We start from the raw sequence: 17,196 nt of genomic DNA, 5'->3' as shown, positions 1-17,196 counted from the left end.
GGAATGACATGTGGGAAAAGGAGCCACAGGCTAGATTTGAACCCGGTCCGCGCACTTGGAGGACCATAGCCTCCATACATGGGACGTACGCACTAACCACTGCGCCACCAGCACCCTGTTACAATGTATTTCTGATGCATCGAAACTGCCAGCAGTATATCAAGTAAATTCAAGTTAGGACAACCCCGAACCTCTCCATTCGTAAAATTTAACAAATACATTTATGCAGCAGTGGTAGGCTAAATATTTGGCCTCACAGGGACTATTGCTCACAGGGATTATTGCACTGCATTATAAATAGGCCCACTCCACTATTTAAACTTCATTTTGATGAGAAAGTTACAAACTCTAAAGTAAGGATTTGAACAAATGCTCATCTTCTCTCTCCAGATGCAATCAGAAACATTTAAATCCATCCCCTGCTGTCCCTGGGCCGTCTGTGACCACTTCTGCTCCCTGAACTGTTTGTTCTGTAACACTAGTTATTTGTATTTATTTAATTTTGTGTTTATTTATAAGAAATCTTAGAGTTATTACCATTTTATTCATGTTTGTTTATAAGTATTTTTTATTTTAAAATAAAGACATTCTGTTAAATATAAAGCTGAATGACAGTTTTCTTTAAGTGGATGAATTGGATGAATATTGTCTTTGGTGGTCAAACTGGCTATAATTTAAGGGGCAACGGCTGAAATCTTGCCGAGGGCATCAAAACAGTTTCACACATAGTCCATAGACATGCTCGTTATAGGGTGACTACATTGCCTGAAGGTGTGAATGTGAGTGTGGCTGGCTGTCTGTCTTTTTATGTCAGTCCTGTGATTGACAGGTGGACAGTCCAGGGTGTACCCTGCTTCTGGCACCATGACAGCTGGGATCAGCTCCACAAGAACAGAGAAAAAGCAGCACTGACAATGGATGGATGCTTTGTGTTTAGTATTTAGTCTCTAAGACTGAATTTTAGTCATCTTCTTCCTCAGTCAGATATAATACAACTGAATTCACAAGCATACTCATGCTGAGCGTTAAGTTAAAGGAGATGTATTGTCTTTAAAACTAAATATCAGCTAACATATTGGACCCCTAGAATTTGCAGGAAAAAAACTAATTTATTTGCAAAAACAGCAAAGCGTTGGAGGCCAGGTTGAGCAAAATCTTTATTGACCGAGAAGAGCAATCACAAATGATGATAGAATATACAACCCCACCAGCATGCCAGCGTTTTCATAGAAACTGTACAATGTGAAGGAATGTATGGAGCAGGAAGTACATCATTATCAGAAGAAACAAACAAAAAAAAAAGGTTTTACATCCATATGTTCTGGTACAGTACGAGTCGATTTAGAGTTGTTGTTACGATCAGTCAGTTTTGTTTAAACTCTCATCCGCCTCTCATTAAGAATTGAGCATGTGTTTTCGCCTGTAGTGTCACCTGACCTTTCCTTTCACTGCTTTCTTTCTGTGAGGCTAAAGGGAGAGTGCCTGGTCACTTTTCCTTTCTCTACTTTCAGTGTTTGTTCAGAGGGTGAGACCAGACACCACCGAGGTCTCCGGCAGCAGCAGACGGTGTCCGGCTCAGCCTCCTCCTCTCTCTGGTACTACTCCTCCACAGGGAGACTCTTGTGACTGGCTGGCTTAGAGTTCTGAACGAACAAAGTCGAGGAGATTTTTGTTGGGGGGGGGGGGGGGATGGTTTCTGTTAAGGCAAACGGGGACAACAAATAAAAAAAAAAGAGGCAAAATAAGAAATGTCTGATTTTCTCATAGTTAGTGCTAAGGCCTCATGGCTCAGAGGAACAAAGAGTGCCCAGATTCATCAATACTTTGTTTGGTACCTTTTCTCAGATTATGAACATTCAGCCCCCATCCATTACAAGGTACATTTATTTTGGGGGGCAGTGGGTGTGTGCAGAGCTGTATCTGAGTCACCTGTATGAACAGTCTCTACTACAATAGGGCTACAGGTGAATAAGTGCTACAGGTGAGTTGGTAGCGAGAGTAAGCCCTTGATATACAGGCTTCCTGATAGTGCTGCTCTTACACACAAGGCATGCAGAAGGAACATTTTTAGACATTATTCAAAACATAAGGCAGCTTTTTCTTACCCTTATATTCTTTACTCCCTTGTTCACTTTGGGCCCCCAGTCCCCGTTCAGAAGGGGAGTGGGTGAATACATTTAGGGAAGGGAGTGAGGTGCCGCAGAGCAGATCTGAATGGATTATTTTTCCAAGGCAGGTATTGGTAATCATATCAAAAGACAGTAAGCATGTAGGTGATCAAAGGAATGCTGTAGCAAAAGGTGTGTGTGTGTGTGTGTGTGTGTGTGTGTGTGTGTGTGTGTGTGTGTGTGTGTAGGGGGTGCAGTTGGACGTGGTGGGGCCTTAAATGAACAGTTGATTAACAGTGATGTGAATATAGCCACATGACACAACCATTGATACAATTATATAAAAAAAAAAAGGCAAACAAAAGTTGATTGTACAGTTGCTTTTCCCACATGTACGTCATACTGAGAGAGGAAGACAATTCTGGAGGAGAGGTGGAAGGCGGGGTTAATCTCTTCAAGCAGCGAGGAAATCTGAGAAGTGATGAAAAGAGGGCTGGGTGTGAAGAAATAAGGTGCTACACAGCACAGCTCGGTGGACGAGGCGGTGTGGAGTGAGTGAGGACAGAGGTGGGAGAACAGTGGGAAGGTGATGAGTGGACGGACAGATGGGGGGGGTTTAGGGAGACTGCTGCTACTGCTGATGCTACTGCTGCTGACAGAGAGGAGTGGAGGACGTCAGGGTGATAAGGCATGAAATGAAGGACAAAGTAAAAACAGAGAAGGCAGAAATGGTGGTGGACACAGGGCGGGGGACAGGGCGGGGGAGGCAGCGGCTGAGGAATGATGGGGGACTTTCCCTCGCCCCCCCTCCCCCACAAACAAAAAGGCCTCTATTAGTCTTTCCAGTCTTTCTTGATATTGAGGTTCCACTCCCAGGACAGGTGGTCGTGCTTGTCGTCGTCAGTAAACTTGGATTTGATGACATAGTTGCCTCGGGCGAGCACACCTTTAGGAGCCTCCTCGACCGTGGTCAGGAAGTCGTATTCAGCAGGACGAGGCCCGTAGCTGCCCACCATGTAATCCGATTTATCAACTGTTCAAATATGAAAGAGGACATTAACAGTTAGGGAGAATAGGGGACTAGTATGTGTAGATAGTCCTAATGTTTCTATGCATATATGTAATGATGTTACATTTTCTTCATAGGAAGAATGTGCTACATTTTACATTCTACAAGCCTTTATGGAGAGGACACAACAGTGAGAGTCAGAGACGGGGAGAACAGAGTGGGAAGAAGACATGTGTTAAAGGTCCCATACTATGCTTTTTCTGGTTTTATATGCTCTTTAGTGTGTTTTCCAGTGTCCTGTGCATGTTTAGGCACATCTATGAGCAAAAATTCCAAGTCCACAGAAACGCGGCTTCTCCTACGTCCTCCTGTTAGCTGTAGCATTAGCTGCATGTAACGCTCGGTTCTAGCCCTCCTCGAAAAATTGTCAGTGTGACGTCTTGTCAGTGTGATATCACTGATCTAAGCCCTTTGGCTCGTTGTGGCAAGCCCTGCAGCTCATGTTGCACTCCCATTAACTTCTGTAGCACGCCCACGATATGCCGTAGCCTGCGGTAGCACAGTAGTGCTAAGGTGCTAATGTTTATGCTCCCCTCGGAGCCAAAGTGGCTGCATTCCCAATATGGTAAAAGGGGCGGGACATTTCCGAGAACCGTGCTGAGCAACTGACCAATTACGGCAGAGCCGACAGGCCGACCAATCAGATCAGACTTGGCCCACGTGGGGACTCTGAACGTGGGCACTTCAGAGCCTTAGAGAGAGAGCCAGAAGCGAGCCGGTGCATGGAGCGGCAGTTCATGAAAACAGTGTATTGTGAACATACTTTAGTAGGTACATAGATTAAATATATGAACTCCAAAAAGGGCACAATATGACCTCTTTAAATGACTGAGAACCTGCTGCTTCGAGGGCTAAAGTCTTTGTACACGGGATGCTCCATTCATCCTGCAGATTATTCAGTGACATTAACCGGACTCAAAATAACCATATTTCATCAGACTTGGAATTTGTCAAACTAAATAGCCCTATGTCGACAGTTCATATGGACAGTAAATAACATCCTTACTGGGCAACGATCAGATGGGGGGGAAGCAAAGAAGAGTACTTTGTTGACCTTAGTGTTCAGAGTCAGAAAGAGTTCACTTACTCTTCATTCCTTTCCTGTATGTCTGCTGCACATACTTCAGACCTGAAACTATCTCCCTGTTCACCTGAGGAGACACAAGCATTGTTAAAGACAAAAAGATCACAAACAGAATATGGCTAATAATCATGGCATCACACTAACAAGGACTTGTGCAAAGTGACTGTCAGCTAAAATGAAAACATCAGAGTACCTTTAATGCATTTAATCTTTTCAAAAAATAAATAATAATGATGTCACTCTGCCACTTTTACTACTACTGTCCTTATGTCCCATAGCTGGAAAAAAGCACTATCATGACGTATGACTTTATGTATCCTGGTATTTGTTTATGAAGGGTGAGTCGACTATGGCCTGTGTTTCCTGTACACAGCTGGAGCTATAGAAGCTCTCACCTTAAAGCTGATCTTTATTTTGTATTCAACTCCCTCCTTCAGGATGAAGGCCTGCTTCTTAAAGGCTTCCAGGTCTCCTGTAGCAAACCAAAAGAGAGAAGCACAGACATTGATATTTAGTTGATCATAAGGTGAAATCAGGATCAAACAATGAGCAAACAACACAGAGTCAATATGTCATATTTGTGGAGAAAACCCTAGGAACCATCTAGAAGCTACATTGGCCCAAAACCTCCTGTGGAAGCCCAACAACTGAACTTGGACGGAGCGGATTTGTGGATGGCCCTATGCCCTTTATAAGGAAAGAAAGAGTTTTAGCCAAGAGCGGCAGATAAAATCTACGACTCAATTATGTATGGGACTGCTTTTCCCGTTTCCACCAAGCGGTCCGCTTTGGTTCAGTACAGTTTGGTACAATGAAGCAGGGTTTGTATCACACAGGGCTAGATGTTCTTCTAGCACAAGTCTACTTTTTGTTTGACAAGCCGCTGCCACAGCAGCCTTTAGATTTTATTGTTCTGTGTGGTCTAAATAGTAGTACCCTTTTCACTTCATAAGGATTGCATTTTGTTCAACGTCTGTTTAATAGACAAAATCAGAAACCTCATATCCTTATTTATTTTAAACTAACCATGAATAAGGATTGCACCTTGCTAACAATGCTAGTGGTAACTTTTTAGCTTTTTCAAACCCACTGCTCCCAGTAGCCTTTAATCTAGAAATTGTCCCTTGCCTTTACCTCAATCTGTATTGATTTGTGTTTTAGCTTCCAGGTAGGGATCCTTCTGTTACTACAGCCTGAGCTTGAAGGCTGGAGCACTGCAGCATCAGAAGCTGCTTCACTGGTAGTGATCTAACTCACTCACTGAGGCTGCATGACTCATCTTTAGCAGGATTTTACTATAACTCCACAAAATCATTCTCACAATTACAAAGAATTATTATTATTATTTTTTTAAAGATTTATTTTTGGCCTTTATTGGAGAGATAGGACTGTGGATAGAGTTAGAAATCAGGGAAAGAGAGAGAGGGGAATGACATGCAGGAAAGGAGCCACCGGTTGGATTTGAACCTGGGCCGCCCGCTTAGAGGACTACAGCCTCCATACATGGGGCACGCATTAACCACTGCACCACCAGCACCCCCAAGTATTTTAAAGAAATTGAAATATACATGTATGTTTTCGTCTATTGTGTTGTATAGGGAGGGTTGCCAAAAGTGTTTCTCCAAAAAGGACATGCTATATACTGTCAATTCAACCTAACCTACAGTATATAATATACAACTACATCTGAGAACTATCAAGCGTATCCTGAACAGAAAAACCAAAAGTAACTGCAAGGCAAGATGCTTCTCCGTATATGCTGATAGCTGTTCTTTCCTTATTAGTGGAACTCAACCTTTAAACCTTTTAATGTTTGTGATGTTTAAATGCCAGTTTTGTCCTGCAGCTAGCTTCCTAACTTCCCTCGAACATAAGGGAGAGTGGGTGTACAAAGGCAGAAAGAGAACCAGCAGGTCACTGATACTTTGAAGAGAGGCCTTTAACCTTTCTGGTGCATTTCCACCTCTGCAGCTCTCTTTTTTCCAACATCAGTTTAAACATCAGTGAAAAAAACGAGCACTTTTAATGACTGTTTCTAACTTGTCATATCATTTTGGATTTCAACTACGTGGCTTTAAAGTGACAAAATCTTTAAGAATTGTAAATCATCTTTTGTTCCTGGTGCTAGTAGTGGGACATAGGTGACATTTTCATAAGAGGTATATCAGCTACCATCAAGAGAAAGCAGGGGAGCCTTAGTTCAATAGTATATTTTCAGCATCCCAATAAATAGTTTCTTTCAGGGTAATTTCTCCTTTTAAAAAAAGCAATTTCAATTTCCATTTTAGGAAATGCATTTAATGCTTTAAAAAGGCATCTACAGTTTGTGCTATCTGGGACTTTACTCTTAAATTAATATTAATATGAACCGACAATCAGACAAACTCTAAACTGATCTATTTCTATTGACAGTCTTTATTTAAGTCTTTACATTTACTGGAGAAGGTAGGAGACTCGAGTGGCGCAGGGAGAGGGAAGACACGGGACAGAATGTTCTGGATGGATTCAAATCTAGGCCATCTGGAGCGTGAGCAGCTTCAGAGGCAGAGGTCTAAACCACCAGACGGTCTAGAGTTCATTTTTAAAGTCATCAGCCAAACAGAAAAAAAGAATCCTCCAACTCTTCCCCGTAGAGAGAATCTGTGAGACCAATGTTCACGCTCAGTCAAAATGAAACCTGCACAGACTGATCACCTGCTTCTGTTAACCAGGGATAAAAAAAAGCAGGAAAAAAGACCCCCATGCCCCCACACACAACAGTCATACAAAGGATTAGAACTCCTCAATAAATGTTTAACTGACACAAATACTGTGCATACAAGTTCATTTGATTTAAATCACTCCTTTGTCTTCAATGCCATGAGGTAGTTTGATATTTGCCATTGCATATGTGGCACCATCAGGTAAGGGAAGTCCTTTAAAGTTTTTATAACCAGACATTTCTTTTTCCTGCATTTCCTGCATTCTCAATGTATTTATGTGAATACAGAAACTATATATATACTATAAATATAGTTCCTATATTTCTGCACTATTTTAGCCCTGCAGAATTTCTAAATCCGTAGTTATACACAAGAAACATGTAGTTTTGTATGACAGTACTAAGTTTACCACTCGTAAGAAAGGCAAAAATATGCTAATTTAAGCATAATCCAGAACATGATCATGTCCGAGAAGCCGATTTCTGGATAAATCCAGAAGAACCACAACCCTGTTAAATAACTTTTGATTTCAACTATTAAAGTTGGGGTAAAACAAAAGAGCTAGGGGAACCAGGGGCCTAGCAGTTAGTGAGTGCGCCCCATGTATGGAAGCTGTAGTCCTCTAAACAGGCAGCCTGGGATTGTATCTGACCTGTGGCTCCTTTCCCACGGGTCATTGCCCACTCTCTCTCTCTCCAAGATTTCTGACTATCTACTGTCCTATCTCTAAATGGAGGCATAAAAAGGACCAAAATAAACCTAAGAAAACCTATTTTTATATGACCTGCCAACTCAACAATCTGTCAAAATTATGTATTGAAATCCATATCCCTTAAACAATATATCCTTTTAAGCAAATACGTTACATATACTAATGTAGTTTTAGCTTTCAAAGCCAGCCTGACAGAGACTCACCTTTCAAGTCCAGGATGAGGGGGTCCGGGGCCATTTCACAGACCAGACACATTTGGGTCACTTGGACATTCGGAATAGTGGGATCTGAAAAAGGATTTTTTTTTTTTTAAAAAGGTTGGTACTCACTATTAACCAGTCCTTGAATCATTTATCTCCTCCCTGAATATTAATTATACAGCCATTTGTTGGATTTCTAATAACCAGAGAGATTGACAACAAATCAGGGTTTCAATTGTTTTTTTGTATATATTGACAACATGTGTGCAGGTGCTTTTAATCTGCACTTACAGCAGTGCTGCACATGATACGTGTCCCTTAATAAGCACCTATCTATTCAAACTGCCCGTTCAAGGTGCCATATTTACATCCCTGTGACATTTCGCCTTCAATATAAATGTCACAGAGGCGGAATAATGTCAGAGCTTTATTAAGAAAAATGTCTCGGAATCGAACTCTGAAAAGGGTTTAAGTGAGTGGCTTTGAGGGGCTGAAATCAGGACAGCTCTGCTGTAGTTGGAACAACCTCTGCATTAATTAGATTTCACCATCTTCAAAGCAGCCTTTCTTCTCCACTGAGACGAGACACAAGCATCATCATCAGGAATCAACTTGATAGAAAATATATTTGGTCACCGATTGCAATGAATAAATGCATATTCAATACCGGATAAAGGCACCAGTATTCCACATTTGCCCTTTGTTAATCTCCTTTGATTGACTTGAAGAATACCACCTTCAGAGTCTAAAGGTGGTATAAATTAGATGTACCCCACTTAGCATTATTTGTTTACATTTGCAAGTATGTTTTTATGAAAGTAAATGTCATCGTTTTATATGTGTTTAGTTTAGTGTTTTTTTTTTGTAGGGCTCCACTAGTCTAAGTATTCTATATATTTTTCAAACTAAGAACAGGTGGTGGCTTGTGGCTATTCATGAAATACAAACTGAATAGCAAGTCTGTCAATAACAACAATCCAGGTGATCACAGCAAGTCAGCTTTGTAGTGCAAATGACAGACCGCTCCTGACAGAGTTGCTGGAATCTCCAAGTTAAACTTGTTCTCAGCCAATTACATTAATGTTCAACGCTGAGTGTAGAAATTAAATATTTGTTAAGAAGGTGTGAAGCAGGATCACAGGTTCCATCTTTCCATACAGAAGTTGTTGTAAACACAGATACAGAATGGAGAAGAATAATCAATCCAGCAGATCCACACAGGCTGGGTGAGTGCCTGCATTTTACCCTCACAAAACCTGACCAGTGGCATATTTTAATGCTTTAACTTAATTTCCCTCATTTAAAAACAGCACCATGTTGTTCAATCACTATTATTTGGAAAACTGTGAATGTGAATTCATCCTTTTCCTTCTTTAGATGCATAATCTGTGCCTCTCCTGCGTTTCTCCATTTGTCTTAGTCTGTCAAACACACACACACAAACAGTGCATTACCAGCCTCAGTGGGTCCAGAGCCGAGTAGAGCTTCTTTATATTTGCGTAGACTCTCGTCATCTTTATCCAGATCATGGATCTCTTTCACAGACTTCACGGCTGGTGCCTTGTAGTTCACCTGCTCTTGCTCCTCGTTTTCTGCGGCGATGGCTGCTAGCTGCTCCTCAGTCACCTCATCCTCAGCCATGTCTAGAGAGAGAGCAGGGAGGAAGAATAGTGAAGGCAGAAGGTTAAGAAAGAAAAACAAAGTATGAAAGATAAAGATTTTACATGAACATCAAGCAGATAATTCTTCCTTTATTTCTAATGGACTCTTGTCTCTTTTGAAATAAGTTGTTATTTGTGGCACAAACAGATGACCACAAAAAGATTGTGTTAAAAATGAGTCCAGCCTGCTGGTTATGTCATGTCTGAGAGGTTGTGCTGTTAAGGCTGCAAGCTTTCTCTTAATGCTGTTGATGACCTAACTGTGGCTGCTGTGTGATATCATCTACACATTTCTCTGAAGTAACATCTCCTCAAGGAGAGACAGGAGTGAGGCATTATGTATCACATGACACAGAATCTCTTGCTGGAAGGACCCCTCACATGCTCAGACATTAGGTAGGCCATAGGAAAAGGACTTTGTTCCTTTGGCAAAACAACTATCTATCCCACTGTCTTTTCACCTCTAGGTCTCTCACTGCTTTGTTGCATGTTGTATCCAACTCTTCTCCCCTTTTCTATTTGCATCTACCCTCCTATCAAATATAAGTAATGGGAAAAATAACACAAAATGTCTTTAATTAAAACTTTTTTTTTTTCATAAATATGGACATGCAGTGTGCTTCAGTTTGTTTTGTTGAAGGACCAAGCTGATTTTGTCTGCATCAAAAGCAGATATTGATAACTGTATTGGATCGACTGACTACTAGATCTCATTCTTGACTTTTTGTAATAACAATCGATTCATTTTAAAAGGATTTGATCTTGGTTTCAAGTTCCACTACAGTACACATCAGTGGGTGCAATCACTTTTGTTTTACCTTGTCATAATAGAGATGGCTATCTATCTAACAAACGTTTATTGGACTAGTAATCTTAACATCTGTGCTCTTTGCTAGGGAGCTTAGTATTGGAAGAATTCCCTGTACTGAAACATAATGAGTAACAAAAGCAGGAAGAGTTTTGTTGATACCAGAAGGGTTCATGTTCATGTTGAGGTCATCCCACCAGAAACACTATACATGCACAACAGGCCTCAAATCGCTTGTTACAGACTCCAGCAAGGCAGCAGAGACATTTTTACTGTTAGGATTTGTGTCCACTCATTACTGTCGGATTCTCTTACAAATCCTGAGTGAAATAATGTTTAATATTGTCAATAATTATGACAACAGTCGGCGGTTTGCTACACTGGGAGAAAGCTTACAGACAGTTCTGTGTACAAAACTCATTTGCAGTAATGTGGAAATCCCACTAAGTGAGTTAAAGATGTAAACTAAGATGTTAACTCTCTGTTTCCCTCCTGTGCAGCTTTTAAGCTGGCCTGAGCATAAAGGGTACTGAAGAGCTGTGTCAACCTGCAGAGAGCTGATACGCCATAATACAGCCAGCTGCAACTGAACTCATCTGCAGATACATCAGGAAAATGAAATAGGCTGCAACAGCAGTGATGATTGTTACATAATTCAAATGTTCTTTGGAACAAAAATCCTGCGCTTTTATCTATGCTGTATAATCATACGCATAATATTCAGATTGTAGCCAACGCTGTTCAGAAAGAAGTGGACATGGCAAAGCTAAAGTCACTCAGTAGTTTGTTTATGTGCAAATAGCAAAAGCTGATTCATTCGGTTAGTCTGACTAAAGCTGGACTTTTAAAGTGCATATATATGTAAGTCAGGCTTAAATAGTACTAAATTGAATTTAGCAAAGTTGGACTAACATGTGTGGAGATCAATTAACTGGTCTCAATCAGACCCAAAGTGGACTAAGAGTTTTGTGCATGCGCCACAGTTCCCCCATCACAAATGTGTTATAAGGATGATACTTAAGTCCTGATTATATTGAGTCACCATAACTATAACTCAGCGTTATCCTGTAAACGTAAGAAGGCAGTTGTGATAACACTATATAGATTCCACCTGAAGCAAAACAAATGTGAGCATTTTCCTGGGTCTGTCATCTGGCATGCCCAAACTAGCAGCCGCCAGAGGAATGTATGCAAGCACTAAAGGAGCAAACTCTTATATACTGTAGTCATAAATGTGCCTGAGCAGAGTCTACAATTATTTTTTTTAAATGTTCATTCTTCTTTACAATTCCACCAATATTCACACACACTCTCATTTTTAAAAGGAATCTGCAACAAATGTAAATGTTCACTTTCAATTTGGTTGCACTGGGATTAAACACCCCTCTTTAAGTCAATAAAAGAATAATATTCATATATTTGACATTGTTTCATTAAGGAAAATGTTCTCTTAATTGTACCTATTACAATATTTGGTTTACATATCGTTCAACGTTTGAGGGAAGAGAAGACAGAGTAGACCCAGTTAGAAGATGGCTCATGAAACAAAAACACTGCAGTAAAGGAGGGCTGACTCAGTTTTTATTGAAAATTCCTTTGAACACAAATACACTCTCCTGTTCTGTATATAATTTATTTCTACGGGACACCACATTTGGAACAAGGGTGTTTTTTTTAAAACAAGAGATACTATGGCGGAGGAGGGGGCTTCATTGTTAATGCATTACGTAACTGCTTCTTGTTCATAGCTTCAGACGTTGTTCTTAAGGATGTACATGAGATGTACATGATTTGATTAATTTGCTGCTAAACTTGCTGCTGCAAGTTCTCTTCTATATATCAAATGGGTTCAAAGTCAAAATTCTTAAGATGGAGCTTACAACAGGTAAAATATTAGGCTTCGTTCATTAAGTGTCAAGACATCTGGGGCAGGCCCACCCCACCTGGTTGGAGGAGGAAGAATCAGAGTTTTGTTAGCGCACTGCTCTGTGAACCAGAGAGGAGGAAAGAGAGCTCATTTTCCCATATACAGAGGAAATGCACAGAGGTCTGGTTGAATCCTGCCTCACTATGGTTTACCTCTTCTGTTGGGCTTACGTTTCCTTGAATTAAATCAATTTTTGTATAAACAATCAGAATTATTTATCCAGTTTGTTACAGTCTATGCTGGCCTGAAACAAATATTTAATGTCTAGGGAAACTATTTAATGTGCAGGGAAATGATGTAGACGACCAACACATTCACCCATTGTGTTAAATGTGTAAATTAATTTTTCATGATGGCACAGTCATGTTAAAATTCTCAGCTGTGTTGCCAGTATTATCTCTTTATGTAAATACTTTGAAGATAATATGTAATATTCACAGTGGAACACCTGTCAAGATGATAACCGCAGCTACAATAGCGATTTGACACAAACTTACAACGGTTATGAGGGACAAAAAATGACTAAAGTATAAATAAATAAATGAATGAAAAAATAAATAAATGTTGGGAGAAATGCATACAATAATGTATAAATAAATAAATAATTAATTAAATAAATGCATCAATAAATATATAAATAAATATATTCATATATTTATTTATATATTTATGTGTACGTGTTGTACAAGGAAAAGTAAATATGTAAATTAAGTGGGCCGTCCTAAAATTACTGAAGTAGGATTGGTCAATTTTGAAAAACAGACAGAAGCAAATTTACATATATACTTTTCCTCTTATGACCTGGACACAGAAATAAATAGATATATAAATGTAAAAATACGGAAATAAATTAATAACTCAATTAATGTGGAAATGTATGCATTGATACATATATAACTGTAGAAATACGCTAATAAATGAATAAATACATGTAAAAATATATAAATAGCCTTTTTCATTAACAAAGTGTATTTATTATATATTCATTGATGTATTGTTTTCAGCATTTATATGTATTTATTTATTATTGATGCATTTATTTAATTATTTATTCATACATTATTGTATGCATTTCTCCCAACATTTATTTATTTATTTACACTTTAGTCATTTTTTGTCCCTCATACCTGTCAAGATGATAACCGCAGCTACAGTAACGTACAGGTGAGGACCGCTGGTTCCACTGGAGGCTGGCATCTATTCAAAGAGCCGGCTACATACCGCTTCTGACAGGACGCCTCGTTAGCGGAAGCACATAGCCAAAAAGTGAATTTGCCTAATTGATAATATTGATTTATAGTCAAAGCAAAGGGTCCAATTGTCCTGGCGCCGACCCTCTTATTCAGGGTGGGTCTAAGGAGACACAAGTGGCTAGCAGCTGTTAGCTCGTCGGGAACAATTCAACAGAGCTAACCAGAGCTAACATTAGCTTGACAGGTATCACCGGTTAACGGAGAACATGAGTGAAATACAAGTGTTAGTATCCGGTTAGTATCATCCTGGAACTCCCGTCATAGATACCTTTGACACCGAGAAAACTTACCGTTCTTTTGTATGCAGCTGTGATTTCAGGTGCCTTTACAGTAAGTGCGTTCGTCGCACCGCGCTCCAGTGGAAGTATGGCGAACAAGGGAACGGCGCCGCCCCGTGTGCGTCAACCGCGTCAACAAGGTTCCGGGAAAACGTGATGACGTGAAACGTGCTGCGTGACATCCAACAAAGAGGTTTTAATTGTTGAACTCAAGGTACTGCATCCAAGACTGGTTAATAAATTATTTCAAATATTTTTCTTATCTCTGAAAAAAATGAAATCTAGCAGGATTGCTAGAAAGATTAGTGCTGACTTATCGAAATTCTTGTTTTGATTTCTGGCCCTTGTTGAATTTTTTTGTCCTTGCTCCAGATTGTTGTTTGCTTACATTTGCCTGATATTTACTTTTGGAAATGTTCGATTTTTTTTTTTTTTTTTTTATATATAATCCCCCCCTAGTCTTGATTTATGCTTGAATTAACTTGTTTCTGTGTATTTTGCTGTTGTATGTTCATCCTCTTTAAGAGTTTGTATAATTTTTTTTTGTATAATTTAAATTTGTCAATAAAGACGGTTTAAAAAAAAAAAATCCATGTTCAAATATGTTCAAAGCAACAAAGCAGCAAAGATGGTTCGTATTTTTAAAGAAATTAAACTTGAATGAACCAAATATTAGACATAGGATAATATGGCCTGTTAAAATGTTTTGCTGTATCAATTAACATTTTATATTAAATGAATGAATATCCCTCGGGATCAATAATCGGGTATCTATCTATCTAACTTTATGACTGTTTTTCATAACACTTTGGTGTAAATAAAACAGATTGTTGTACATGCATATGCATAGTTAAAAGACAAACATTATATTGTAAACCCTTTTACAGCTGGATTCAAAGAGTAAGAAAGATGTACAGTAACTTGTTTATCATTCTCATCCTCAGTCACTTGCTCTCACCAACTCTAATTTACAAAGACAAAGCATGTTCAATCAGAAGATGAAAAGAAACCTTACAATCAGGAAATTGTAAAAAGACGCTCAACCTTTACTAGCTACTTGGTTTTGAAGGACTAACTTATGGTGGCCGTTGTTGAACTTTCAATAGACTTTCATAACCAATATTAAGCTACAGTATTTCTTACCTTAGACATTTGCTCTAACATGGGCAATGTCTGACACATTCCTGACTTTGAAGTGTTCAGCTCTGATTTTTACACCTAAAGACAACCAAAAAATAAATGTACTGCATCTATATATTTTTTATTAGTAGTTTTTGCCTGTAAAAGTATCGCTGTTTACTTTCATCCAATTACTCTATTTGTCATACAACAAAATACCAAAGAAACTACCAGCATGTGATTATCTACTTGGCCCCAAACCCTGCTCTTAATCCCATCACTATTCTCCATTTGTGCCATTTGTTATTATCCTGTAACCGCCACATTCTTAATTTTACTCAAACTTCAGAAGCTTATTTAGTTACTACTTAAGATGCCTGAACAGCAAATGTTGGTTTAGCTGAATTAAAATGTGACATTACATGCTATTTAGTAACATAAGGATTCAAATACTTCTATTAAAACACAGATACAGTAACAGTGTAGAACAGTGTCACGTTTTAAATAAACAACAAAAAGATGACTCAATATAATCATTTATGTACAAAACTCTTTGAAATGTCCATATGCCAAGTTTACAGTTCCAAACAGCAGAACTATATACAACATTTAACATCTTCAACATTACATGTAATTGTCTGTCAAACCATTAAATCATGTTCCCATGGTTTTGAAAAAAAGAAAAGAAAAATCATATTGAATGTTCAAAGTGTCCATTTGGAGGACACGGGAGCTGGTGACCAAAAAGAATAATCCTCAAATCATAAAACCAAGAGAACACAGCTACAAAAATATTTAATAAAAAAGTCTAAATCAACCATAATGGTCTGCACAGTAAAAATGGCTTCCAAACACAAGTATAACAAGATGTGATCCATCATAATTATTCATTCAGAAGTAAGAAAACAACGGTCTGAAATGAGCAGCATCCTCTCTGAGCACTTCTAACTGGTGTCCATCTGAAATGAAATACGAGACAAGAGATTATTAAATTATCACTAAGAGCTCAAAGTTTTGTCACAGTGTAATACTAAATTTCAGTACTAGTGAAGTACAAACCTTGGCATTGTAAGCATCCAACTGGGCATCAAGCTCCTCAGCAGTAAATTGGGGTCTGTTTCCTCTTCCCCTTCCTCCGCCTCCTCCTCCTCTGCCTCTACCTCTTCCTCTGAAACCTCCACTGCTGCCACCTTGCCTCCTTTCACTTCTTTCACCTCTGTCCCTCCTTTCACTCCTTTCAAACTTGGGCTGTCCAAGCCGGCTGCGATCAAACCCTCTGCTTTAACAGAGAAAGACAAAACCATATCATGCATTTGTAGAGACCACATTTTATTTTAAATCAACCGCCTAACCAGTCACTGATTTGACTGCAAGATAAGCAAGCTTATTAGAAGTCAAGTTTTAAAAAAAAAAATCTGAATCAAAGAATAAGCAGAGCTGTCAAGTTCAATCATCAAAATCAAGAGGGTGGAAAACTCTCAGTATTTTCTGTCATTCCCTTCCTCCTTTTTTAGAACAAATCAGAAGGTATAAAAAAAAGATAGCCTGCAGCGACACAGCACAGAAAGAGTTTAAAAAGAACTGGAAATCTGCCTTCTGCCCGTAAGTCAGAGTTTTGGAGGCAGGTTCCTTCACTTTTAGTCTCAACAGTAACTGTATAACTATATTTATCTGAGCACAAATGTTCACGTTTTTATGTTGTAATTTCTGAAAACGAAAGAAAAAAGGCCATTAAGACTTCATTAATTTACACTAATATTAAGCTGTGTAAACTGTGATGACCTCAGTGTTGCAAATTGTTTGCAGCCCGGTTCTGATAAACTGCACGAGACCACCCTCACTTGAGACACATATTTAAAACGGACCGTGAACAATTGTTCTTTCTCCTAATGTTGTCTCTATTTTTAAAGCCTGTTTTTGAAATTAAAAAAGTCAAAAAGCTTTACATCAGCATCTTTACAGCTCACTTCTGTTCTGCTAACCTTCGTTGACTTTATCATGACGTTTGTTTTAAATGTGTTTCTTGGTTGTGGATGGACTTTAGGCAGCAAACTTCAAGCCAAGTACTACAAAATAAAAGCCTTCTGTCTAACGTAGGCACACTGACAGTAATGTCTTTACTTTGCACTGCAATTACAAAGAGTGAAAAAATTGAGTGTGTCAATGAATTCACTGTCAAGTCTCTATTTTAAGATTTTCTGATTTTTTTCGCCCTTTTTTTCGAAAGCCTCTCTCCCTCATTATGTCAAAAACATGCATTAAAAGATAACTGTGG

The 17,196-nt window shown here is 38.9% G+C and overlaps 2 protein-coding genes across 3 annotated transcripts in view; both read right to left on the bottom strand.

Annotated features, from left to right (window-relative positions):
- Positions 1-1,144: 1,144 nt before the first annotated feature.
- On the bottom strand, positions 1,145-13,967 carry LOC132981875 (rho GDP-dissociation inhibitor 1-like). The gene is made up of 6 exons (XM_061047992.1): positions 13,815-13,967; positions 9,330-9,518; positions 7,879-7,962; positions 4,657-4,733; positions 4,265-4,328; positions 1,145-3,141 (listed from the first exon to the last, which is right to left on the bottom strand). Exons 2-6 carry the CDS (start codon positions 9,514-9,516, stop codon positions 2,942-2,944), a joined length of 612 nt encoding a protein of 203 aa, XP_060903975.1. The 5' UTR covers positions 9,517-9,518; positions 13,815-13,967; the 3' UTR covers positions 1,145-2,941.
- A 1,474-nt stretch (positions 13,968-15,441) lies between these two features.
- LOC132981578 (THO complex subunit 4-like) overlaps positions 15,442-17,196 on the bottom strand; it is a 4,618-nt gene continuing 2,863 nt past the window's right edge. Inside the window, exons 5-6 of one of the 2 annotated variants that reach the window (XM_061047525.1) lie at positions 15,981-16,197; positions 15,442-15,880 (exon numbers count right to left, since the gene is read on the bottom strand). In XM_061047525.1, coding sequence (XP_060903508.1) covers positions 15,866-15,880; positions 15,981-16,197 — 232 coding nt within the window. In that variant the 3' untranslated portion in view covers positions 15,442-15,865. Of the gene's footprint in view, positions 15,881-15,980; positions 16,201-17,196 lie in introns of both variants that reach the window. The other variant, XM_061047518.1, reaches the window with a different exon arrangement.

This window comes from Labrus mixtus, chromosome 2 (assembly GCF_963584025.1).
Source record: "Labrus mixtus chromosome 2, fLabMix1.1, whole genome shotgun sequence".
Taxonomy (NCBI): domain Eukaryota; kingdom Metazoa; phylum Chordata; class Actinopteri; order Labriformes; family Labridae; genus Labrus; species Labrus mixtus.
This window is presented reverse-complemented; position numbering and strand designations above follow the sequence as displayed.